Raw genomic sequence first — 11,308 nt, 5'->3', positions numbered from 1 at the left:
GCAAGAACAGAGAAACAAGAAAAAATACACAGCAGTTGAGGATGCATACAAATGCCCTGAACCCAGACACTGAGTACAATATTTAAAGATCAGGGAAATCACAAACAGTCCAATTCCAGAAGGACAAGCATCAGGTCCCACAGCTTGAACACTCATCTTCTGGCTTACTGGCATTGGCTATGTTTTGAGGTATTTTGCCTCATTGAAAATCAACAAGAAATTGCTTTTAAGAGTAAGTTGGTTTTCATACTCACCAAGTAAGTTTTAACCCTACCTATATCTAACATATCATTCTCATTTAGAAACAAGAACCTGTTAAGGTCAGAGAAAAAATGATTGTTCCATTTGCAGATGTAGAAACCAGAACACAGATGAAGACGCTCAAGCTTAGATGAGGCCTGAGCACCCCTAGCTATTTGACATACAATTCTGCTTTGTGCTTAGGTTTGAGTACAGTCACCATGGCAGATTTTGAAGAGGTATTTTGTGTTCTCACAACAAATCTACAGCTCTAGAATAACACCAACTTCAGCAGTGCTATTCCAGTTCTTAAAATGTCCAGAGAACTAGGAATTATTATTGCGGGACATACTCTAATGGAATAAGCACTACAGGTTAGAAAACATGACTAATTACATGACTGTAATTAGTTCTGGAAAGGGAAGACCATGCAAACACATGTGACTGCCAGCAATCATTTTAGTAAATTTTTCATTATCTTCACGGGACACATCTGCAAGTGTATGCAGATTCACGATTTCTTACCTGTATACACCTTCAATGCTATTAAGTGCTGTAATTCCTGCTACGAGAGAATCTGCTATGTGGTACCTGCCATCATTCATGGCTCTCTCAAACTGTATTTTCTGATCAAACAGCATCCAAAGCTAAACAAAGAACATCCAGGAACAAGTTTTAGAAGTTATGCCTGCTCATTTTCTAATCCCAAGTTAGAACTTACTTTTTGTTTTCCCCTGTGGATATTTATGTCTAGACACAACTAACTCCACTGTCCAATTACTGGATTTACTAAATTAACGTCCTCAACAGAAATGCTCAGGTCTGGATTAATGTTTCAATACCAAAGCTGACCTATTTGACTGCATTTTAAGTAAAAAAGCTCCGTTAAATCATTACCAATGCTTTGAAACAGTAGACTTGTTCCGTAGCAAACAGAGAAGGACCAGGCTATATTTAACGGAATCTTGAACACTTCAATGTAAATACTGTCTTATAGACTCATGTGTTAATGTGTTTCCCAGAGCCACACAAAATCCAGCCTCTTCTCTCAGTTATTTCTGGATTGTAATACATCAAAATAAGTAGCATTAATTAAACAGAACTTTGAAGCTCCAAGTCAATGCAGAGCATTTAATTCCTATATGTGCTCATGAAGGAGATGTATATTCCTCTGTCAATGACATTTCTATTTAAACAGCTTTTTCTTAGGAGGCTATGGTGAGATAAACTTCTCACCAGTCTTAAAACAACAGAGGCACCTTTTTCATGCTTTTGTAGAAAAGTTTATGCCGCACAGCTTCCCGTGAGGTCGTGAGCCAAGTCAAATTAGCAAACATATAGCCCAAGGCATACAGAAGAAAGAATTCAGATGCAATGGAATTCAGATCCTATTGTATAATAGTTACATAATTTACAGGCTAAACTTTAAATATTCTACCTGTGCATGCTGACTATTGGGAGGGAATCTTTCCTTCAGGTGTTTCAGTATTTCGGAAGCAGCTGCAAAGTATCCCTGTAACACAGAGACAGCACTCTGATTAATGTACACTGGGGCAAGCACCGCTCCCCTTGATTTCAACACAACCTTCATGGAAAGAACTTGCTAAGAAAAACCCCTGTATTTTCTTTACCCCCGATGCAGACATTAAAGGCAGAACAGAACACGAGTCAAGTCTCGCACTCTCTGTCAGTAACACCCACGCGTCCTCTCACCCAAACAGCATTTTGTGCAACTAGCCATAAAACTCACCTGCTCTGCATGTAGCTCAGCCAGGTGACACAATACTACAGCAAAGGACTCTGTGTTATTCTGCTGAACGCCCACGTTCACAGCCTCCAGACTGTTCATGCTCAGCAATGTTTGGGCTTGTTGAAGTGCCATGGTGCTTGTGCAAGAGAAAAATCTTTTAGCTTTCAAGCAGCAAACAACAACCATTTTTAGTCTATGATCTTGTTACGACAACAGTCTACATTTTCTGGTAAGCCAGGGGCCTGGGGGAGAATGAAAACTTGTAAAACAACCACTATCCAGGAACTCTGGACTATGCAGGCACATCAAGTACTGCATACCAAAAGCTGCACACAGTCTCAGCACAGAGATGCTGAAAATGGGGGCACAGGAACAACTTATGATCTATTTGCCACTACTAAATGGAAACTCAATCTCTTCTCCAGTATGAGTTTTAAAGGAACACAAGAGAATGGAAATAATTGCACTCAGCCTGTACTGAATCACAGTCTGATTGCTTTATTTTTGTGCACCAGCGAGACACAGTCACTTGTTACACCTATATAAATAACTCAAAATGCATTATGTGCTAACAAGTACAGTAAGCTAACCCAAGAGTTCGAAAGAAACAAAATACCTGCGGCCATATAATCTCCAAATGGCAGTCTTCTGTGCTATACTAATATCAATGAGCTCCGACAAGCTGTGTTTCCAGTGCAACAGATCAGAATCTTTTAAGGCATCCATTAGTTTGTTGGCAGCCTTTCCTGCAAAAGCTCTTTGCTGAACCAAGGACTGTATTCCCAGGGAAGCAAGGTACTGGGAAGAAGAAAAAAAAAAACATCAACAGCATTGAAAGACAATAGAGTACACTATGCTTGCAAATTACACTGGAGCAAGAGTTCTAAACTAAGAAAAAAATCCCAAAGAAAAAGAGGTGATGTTATTCAGCACAGACAAAGGAACACTGCTCCAGGCATTTCTTTAAATACCCACTTATGCACACCCACACATACGTGAATGCCATTTTATTAGATGTGAAAGGTAATTTCCACTCCCCCACACAGAAGTACCAAAGAAGATGACAGGACCTGTACCTGGGTTCGTCCAATGATGAAACAGCTGTGAAAACACAGAGCCTTCCCTCCCCTTCCCCACCAAACGGCCATGTCTGCTCCCATCTCCCAACATCAGCAGTTTAGTTCCTTTTAGAACAATTCTCTTAACGGGGAGATTGCAGATCTTGGGGAAGACAGAACTAAACATTAACAGCCAACAGATTCAGGGCACAAACCTAAGGGGAGGGCTACCTTGCAAGATACCACAGCTGGAACAGAGCCATACAAGTAAACGTGTTCAAAGCCCTGCCAGGGGCATCAGCACTGAGTTTCAGGGAGGGTGGAGGCTCCCTTGAGCACCAGCAGATTGTGCGATGGGCCTAAGGCCAAAATGGTGCATGGGGCCAGGCTAGTAGCCACAGAGAGTTCTTCTGTCTGAAAAATTAAAGTTAAGGATAAATGAAATGGTCTTACCGGCAAACCAAAATGTAAAGATTTGTTGACAGAGTGCTCCAGCAGAACACAGCTATCAAATATCTTCTGCTCCAAGATGTACAACCAGCTCTAGCAAGGAAAAGAAGTTAAAATCTCATTGCAAATAGCTAATGGCTGCAGCACTTTTAACTTTTCTTACTTTTTGCAAAGAATGCACAAAAACTTACTGGAAATACAAACCACTCTTCAGAATGGATATGATACTAAGGAAACTTCCATTAAATGCTGCACAGCAAAATATACCAAAAGCGCAGCTAGGCTGGGACATTGGCTTGACAGCAGTCAACACTGGAAGTTCAGAGTAATGCACAGAAACCCCGTTACAGAGCTAACTGTGGAAAGCAGTATCTCAGGAGTTTGATACCATTGATGCCAATTCATTATAACAATAACGTTCAGTACAGAAAAAAATACAGAGAAATCTAAGTTTTCCCCTCCTCCTTCTTGTTTGCTCAAAAGAAGGCTGATTACTCTTTGAGAATCCAACAGACATTCAGGAGGAAGTTTATGAAGTACTTTGTCTCTTTAAAACATAATAACCCAAAACTTGAGCTTAACACTGAGATCTTAGTACACTGGGATCACAACTCCTGTCTAAGAAACTAACCCTGAGATGCAACAAAACCATCCCACGATCTCCCTACAGTTTGTTGCTCTGGGTGACCCATCTGCAAGAAGCAATGTCACACCACCGTTGGACAGTCATATTTAAATTACTGATGCATCTGATGAGGTACTACTGTAAGAGTAGTTCTGCAACAGTTCACTGATCAAAGGCTCAGATAACACAGACAAAGGCGACTTAGCCTCCATTTCAACACAGCTATCTTACCAGGCAGTGCTGCAAGCAAACATGGTCGTTAGACTCCTGTGCAATTCGGATAGCTTCCTGAAGTGCAAGTTCAGCCTGCTGGCTATCAGCAAACACAAAGGGAGAACATATTAGTATTCCCACAGTGCTTAAAATAGAGCATTACAATACGGAGGAATATTGATCTAAATTATGCATATCATGCTCAGAAGATAACTCTGATTTAATAGACTGCTGAGAAAGCCTGTATTTTCCTCCTAGCACTTCAGCAATATATTCGAGTCCTGAGGATAATAAGCAAGACGGCATCTGCAAGCCACGGCAAAAATGCAACTGTAACCCCTAAGTGGGCTTTCAAACTCTGTACATGCCAAATTATTGGTTGAACAGAGGCAACGTTAAGTATCTGCCTGTGTAGAAGTTGTTGGTCTCAATTTTGCAGATGTCCTTCCCATCTCCAGTCTTTTTACGTGATGCATCCAGGCAGCAGTCAATAAATGCAAACCATACATGGAGATGGGTAAGCCAGCTTTATCAATAAAATAACACCCACTCCTATGGCATTTTAGAATTAAAAAAGCTCAGATGGTGCTTTTTTTTTTTAATTATTCTTTTTCCAGATCATCATTTCCACGTTGATTTGAATGTTAACAGAAAACCAACCACACTTTCTTGAGAATATAGCTCAAAATAGGCATTTGTATCCACTGACGTTTCTGAGGTCATGGAAATGGAGCAACTGAGAACTTAAATACCTAGGAAACAGGTGCAACTGGACACAGACAAATGCAAACTCTTACCTTGCTGTAGATGGCTGTTATTATGGTAGCCAAATAAAAACAAAACAAATCAAGATTCTAAGAAAATTCCAACCCAACCTAACCCAACTATAGCTGCTAACAAATTAGAGAAAGTCCCTTCTTCTCCTGAAGAGATTTTCAGAATTAACAAAAGGTCTATCTATCAGCACTTACAGGATGCAACAAGACGAATTTTAGTTGTGCAGTACAACATATTAACTTACTAATGGCCGAACCGACAGTGCAGTGCAGCTAGATTCAGAGCAGCATATCTCAGACTCCGACCGTAACCTTCATCCCCATTGCTTTTACTTTCTGCTCCAGTGAGAATTAGACGGTCAAAATAATGAAGGAGGCTGTGTGTTGAACTGAAGACATCTTGCACTCTGAGACTATTTAAGTAGCTTAAATAATGCTAAAAATTAAAGCAAAACCAGCTTTAACTATACAGAACTATAAAATCAAAGCTTTTGGTTATAATTACTATGTATCTTCTTACTGAGAAAGGCTGCCTAACAAATACAGCGGTGAAATCCTGTATGGCCAGGAAAGTGCTTGATCAGAAGTTGCAGCGATACTGATACTACCTATACAGAACTTCTGTAAATCTTGGATAAAATTGGATGTTTTCCCTTACAGGATCTTCCAAATGGTGTCCCATAGGCCAAGATCTTGCCATCAGAATAATCCCACCCAGTCTGAGACCTCTACATAGGTAGAATCCCTGTGTTTATGTGCTAAGCAAGAGTGGGAATGGAGGCGTAACTCCCACTGTGTCTGCAATCAGGAAGATACTCAGAAGCATGAGCACTGCTTCCAAATGCCATGCAGATAGAAAGCAGATTTTAAAACTATGTATTTTCTTCTTGGCATTGAGACCCAGGCAGGACAACCCTTTATGTCAGACAAACAGAACACTGGAGAGGATTTCTGAAGTTGTGAAGTCCAACCCCTGCTATGGCAGCCCTTTCAAGGACATGTCTCCAAAGGCAGCAAGAAAAACCCTGTCTGCCTCATCCCGGAGCTTCTAGGAGGAAGAGTTGGAAAGTAAGGCAGGAAAGAGTTGACTGGGAACTCATGGAACTTGCTCAATAATAAGTTGTCGAGGAACAAGGCAAATGCTCGCAGCACAGATCTGGAACCAACTCTCAGTGTGAGTTGTCTATTGCTTTCAGTGTAAATTGCTATTAAGCACCAGAAGTAAAGTGAACATCCATAAGCAAAATCGATAGATATCACACTTACTACTGATTTTTAAACTAAGGGAGTATGAGGCCTGACATGTCTTAGGAAAATGCATGTAAAAAGAAATAAGTTTTAGGTTTAGTTCAACAAGAATGCACTCAGTCCCACCAAAATTAAGAAGTTTATATCTGTGCATAAAGCTAGACATGTGGTTAAGTACTTTGCTTAATTAAGGTTTCTGTACCTTCATGAGTTTCAGTCTGAATTACTAAACATTAACATGCAATTTGCTCACATTTTTATCATCTGCTCATATTTCAATATAGTATAAATTACTCCCAAATAACCCCATCCTAGAGATAAGAAATCCCTCTGCAACCATTCTGGATTAAGAAAAAGATACTTACTGCTTCAGCAAAGTCTGGATTGAATTTTAACAAGTTGTTCAATTCCTTTTGTAAAGATGCTGGAATAAGAGCCTTTGTTTCATCATTCTTCAATAAGGAAGCCTGGAATAAAAGTTGAAAAGCAAAAGATAAGTAACTGGAGGCTTACAAATATATTTTGATACACGCTTGTAAGTTTGTTATCTGTGTGGAGAGAACATTAAAGAAGATTTTGTAACAGCTCTGTCTACTATGACACTGAAACATCAGTGGCAGTTTTATTCTGTACTATACTATTGCATTTACCTTCCAGAGATCAGAGAGACCAAGTAAAACAAAAGCGTATTCAAAGGACTGTTTAAAGGTACTTAAAGAATTCTGTTTAATTTTCTCTTTGAAGAACTAATGCAACAGATTGCTCACTGGAATTACATGTACCTTGTCACAGAAAAATTCAGGAAACTAAATAAAAGTAAATCCATAGTTTGCCTTGGCAAGTAGATAAATTAATAAAAAATTACAATAATCTAGTTACTAGATAAGCATTACTGAATACTGAATAATAAAAAGACTTCAAATTTCAGAACCCTCCTAAACACCCTGATTCCTCCATAATACTCTATTTAGGAGGGAAAAAAATTATACACACCGGTAACAGATACTCTACATAAATCACATCTGCTGAAACCCACAGTATAACGGAATGTCACCGCAGTTAAAATTCATACCTTGCGCCAGATCACTGCGGTCTGTCTTGTCTTTGCATTAAACGCTATTTCTAACTCTACTCCTGGATAAGGGTTTCCCTATTCTAGGGAGTCTGCAGTGCCAGTGACTGGAGCTAGATCACAGAGCCCCGTGTGTCTGTGGTGCCAGCAACCGGAGCAAGCGAGAGTATGCGTATCAGTGGGCGACCACTGGTGAACATCGAGCCCGGACAAGGCAGAAGGTAGGATAAGCAGCTCGAGAGCCAAGTATTGAAACAGCCGTAAGACTGGGCCAGCTATGTTTCTCTCAATGAGGCAACTGGAGGAAGTCCAGGCAAACCAGGAGGTGCCAGGCCAACCGATGGAGAGATTGTGGGGCCTTCGGGTCAACCGAGAGATGCATTTGTATTTCTGTCACGTCTTTCTGCTGGAGGCAACTGAAGACAAGACAATCCAGGGGCCAGTTATTGATAAACTGAGCATAAGCCCAGTTACTGGTGGAATCAAGAGAGAGCGCGCACACGTACATGTGTATGTTTCACACTAATGGATCTGCATACTCACCATATGATATGTACTTTATTTTTTTAGCAAGCTATTAAAGCATGCAGCGCATTTACTGACATTTGTGCCCATGTGTGCCTGCTCCGTTTTGTATTTACCAGCTGGAATAATCAACAAAACTGCACATTTAGCAGACATCAAATCTGAGGCGAGGAGTCAGAACGGAAGTGACCTTCTCAGAATCAAATATCATCATATGGTGTACATGCCTAGATAAAACACTTTTAGCCCCAAGTGCTCATACTGAGCAACTACATGCAAGATCAACAAATCTTTAACAAATCTAAGAAAACATCATGTCTGGCACTGTGGATAAAATTGAACGTGAAATTCATCTTATGGATCATTTACTCAACTTCATTCGGAATTAACATACCTGCTGAGAAAGAAAATACTCTGCTTGTTTCTGGGAAAGAGGCCCACTGCAAGATATCTCTTCTTCCCTGATAAGAAGCACTCTGGTTAGAAACAAGGGCAATGAAATAGAATACAAGGAAATACATTTTATCAGACACTCCACACTTCTGCTTTATAAAGTTTTATGAGATATTAGAGCTCAACAGCATGAAAGGAAACTAAAAGGAGAAACCTTAACAAAGAATGAAACCTACTACATCAAAGTTAGCAATCCAAATGATTTCACAGTTTAGCTGTAAGCTTCAACCTGCAGAGGCCATGGTCAATATGAATGTTACCCTAAATAGGTGTGAAAACCCAAAAAATAACAGCAGATAGAAGATTTGGGGCTGACATATTCAGATGGCTTTGCTCTGTTTTCCCTTTCTTCTGAAGATAGTCACAATGAAATGAACTGGCCCTTTGGCCACATACATCACTCCAGAAAACAGCTGTTCTGCAAGAGCAGACAGAAATTTATTCCATGGAAGGACAGAAACTACAGCATACAGCCAGACTCCAAAAGCTGTTAACTGACTCACGCTGCAGCAGAGCGTGCACAAGCACAAGTTTATATAAAGACAGTTTAGAAAGTACATTTCAAATATATGGACACACAAAATGCTTGTAGGATTATTACAGCAGAGCACCTCTTTAGCAGGTGAAAAGTCTCAATATTTGCTTCTCATTTTTTATGTAAATAGACGTGAGTTCTTTTATTTGGCAAAGTGTGAAAAGAGGAATGAAAAACATGAAGCTTAACTTGTCTTTAGTGAGCAATCTTTCCTTCCTGGAAGCAGAAGTGACCTCACAGCTTTATCACATCGCACACCAGCACAACCAGAGAAGTCATTCAGCAGTGGGCTGTACAGAAAGGAACTGTGAGCAGCACCTGGCCTTCAGCATGAGAATGAGGTACCGCCATCTTCTGTGAGACGCCGAGCAGAACTGTTGCCATTTACAAGTGTTACCGCATGGTGGCACCAAGGAAACGGAGAGGCCACCCAGCTCTGCCAGTGAGAACGCGGCTTTAAAAAACCCACAAGATTACAGTGTGCTACATCTCAATATCGCAGCTGGAAGTCGTTAGTGACAGGACATGCACAGGGCCTAGGTGAGCATTCGTGGAGTTTGGAATGTTTAACAGGAGTAGCAGCTTGAAGTGCACAAAGCTTAAGTTTACTCCAACGTGTACAGAGGTAATATGAAATAAGACTAATTCTCTTAAGAAATGGGCAAGACTTTAACATTAAATATATCACCTTAAAGGTACATCAAGCTCTTCTTTCTCCATTTTCCCCTCCAGTTCCTCTGTATTTGTCAGTTCCATATCACTCTCATCAATTCCATTTTTTTCCTCATCATTTTGAAAGTACTGCTGAAGTGCAGTGTAAAGTTTATAGACCTGACTGAAAGAAAGCTTATTGTATGCCAAGATCATATGGCGGAGAAACAGACCTGCAAAGGAAAACATCTGTTATGACAACTGTCTGTAGGGCTGATGCTTCAGAGAGAAGACTAGAGATCATAATAACCAGAAGATTACATTGCATTATTTAATTTTGCTTAAGTATCTCAGCTTAGCCTACCAATTGATAAAACTCAATTTTGCAGGGTATTAATTTAGTGGCAAATCTCACAGACTATCTGAACACAGAAAAATTGTTAAGATCAGTAAGAACTGCACAATATGCAAAATAATTGGTTAATATGAAACATACGAGCAAGAGAAAAATCATATTATACAACCATTACAACTCCCCAAAGAGAAAACCAAAGCTATATCCTGAGTTAATTACATCAGTGACAGATATCACATCAAATACAGCTTATGGAAAACAATTAGTTACCTACTACACTTGTTTTATGAACTTCTGGCTCTGTCCCTGTAAATGAATCTGAAAGGTCATCAAAAAATTGTTCCATATCTTTCAATTCTCCTTCTGCCATAAGTTTTAACCTAAACAGAAAAAAACAACCACATTTTTTAGGGTATTAATAATATGCATCAAATAAAATATTCTTCTCTTTCAGGTATAGATGAGTAAACACAAACAGAACCAAGTGCCAGCTAATTCATTAGGCCCAGAAAGTTTTTATATTCATGAGCCAAGTTAAAACATATTAAGTATTAATAAGCCAAATAATAACCAGGTTTGGGGTCTTTTTTTTTCCTTTGAAAACAGTCTTTTAAATAAAGGGAACAAGTACAAAAGATTGTTATTCTTCTAACAAAACAATTAGGAACCCAAAATAGACTTTAGGTTTTCAAAACTGTTACTATTTAGTGATGCAGCTAATGTCAAAACAGATCTGCTGCATCATAGAAACTTTAAAACAGATGGCTTTAATGTTTGTTTATGTGCTGGTCAGAATTTATTTACGAGAACTAAGAAAACTGCAGAAGTATATTTTTGCTCCAAATGTATGACTTTTTAAACTACACATTTACACATTTCAGAGCCCTTCTTAACAGCTATCAGCGTAGACAGACAGGATACAGAGCATGCCTGTAATGGCTTTATCATCTTTCACAGAATTATCGATTGTAGCGGCAGGGTTTTCACGTTTCCAGCACAAAACACAGGAACGGCAAGAAGGGAGGAATTAACAAACAACATAAGCAGTTCCTTGGCCTCCAGCAGCAGGGAAGCCCGGCTCGCAGCGACTTCGTGCCTCTCTCCCCTACGAGCCCACAGCGGGGGCCGGTGCCCGGCCCTCAGCCACCGCCCCCTCCCCTCCCCGATCGCGGGTCCCAGTCCAAGCGTTTCCTGCAGGCGGGCATGGAGGGGAGGCGCGGGCCCGGCGCCCACCTGATGTGCACGGAGCTGGCCAGGTGCGGACAGGACTCCTCGATGGCCTTGCGCAGTCGCGACAGCGGCATGTCAGGGCCCTGGGGAGGAGAGCGACATGTCGCGACAGGCCACAAGGCAAGCC

The 11,308-nt window shown here is 40.4% G+C and overlaps 1 protein-coding gene across 2 annotated transcripts in view; it reads right to left on the bottom strand.

Moving 5' to 3' along the window:
* ANAPC5 (anaphase promoting complex subunit 5) overlaps window positions 1-11,261 on the bottom strand; it is a 14,146-nt gene extending 2,885 nt beyond the window's left edge. The window contains exons 1-12 of one of the 2 annotated variants that reach the window (XM_035898591.1): window positions 11,185-11,261; window positions 10,222-10,331; window positions 9,634-9,829; window positions 8,352-8,418; window positions 6,726-6,827; window positions 5,358-5,548; window positions 4,355-4,436; window positions 3,502-3,591; window positions 2,607-2,788; window positions 1,991-2,126; window positions 1,679-1,753; window positions 766-887 (exon numbers count right to left, since the gene is read on the bottom strand). In XM_035898591.1, coding sequence (XP_035754484.1) covers window positions 766-887; window positions 1,679-1,753; window positions 1,991-2,126; window positions 2,607-2,788; window positions 3,502-3,591; window positions 4,355-4,436; window positions 5,358-5,548; window positions 6,726-6,827; window positions 8,352-8,418; window positions 9,634-9,829; window positions 10,222-10,331; window positions 11,185-11,255 — 1,424 coding nt within the window. In that variant the 5' untranslated portion in view covers window positions 11,256-11,261. Of the gene's footprint in view, window positions 1-765; window positions 888-1,678; window positions 1,754-1,990; window positions 2,127-2,606; window positions 2,789-3,501; window positions 3,592-4,354; window positions 4,437-5,357; window positions 5,549-6,725; window positions 6,828-8,351; window positions 8,419-9,633; window positions 9,830-10,221; window positions 10,332-11,184 lie in introns of those variants that run through there. The other variant, XM_035898592.1, reaches the window with a different exon arrangement.
* Window positions 11,262-11,308: the final 47 nt, after the last annotated feature.

The sequence above is a fragment of the Egretta garzetta genome, unplaced genomic scaffold, assembly GCF_000687185.1.
Source record: "Egretta garzetta isolate BGI_Z169 unplaced genomic scaffold, ASM68718v1 scaffold447, whole genome shotgun sequence".
Lineage (NCBI taxonomy): Eukaryota > Metazoa > Chordata > Aves > Pelecaniformes > Ardeidae > Egretta > Egretta garzetta.
Note: the sequence above shows the minus strand (reverse complement) of the source record. Positions and strands in the feature narration are given on the sequence as shown.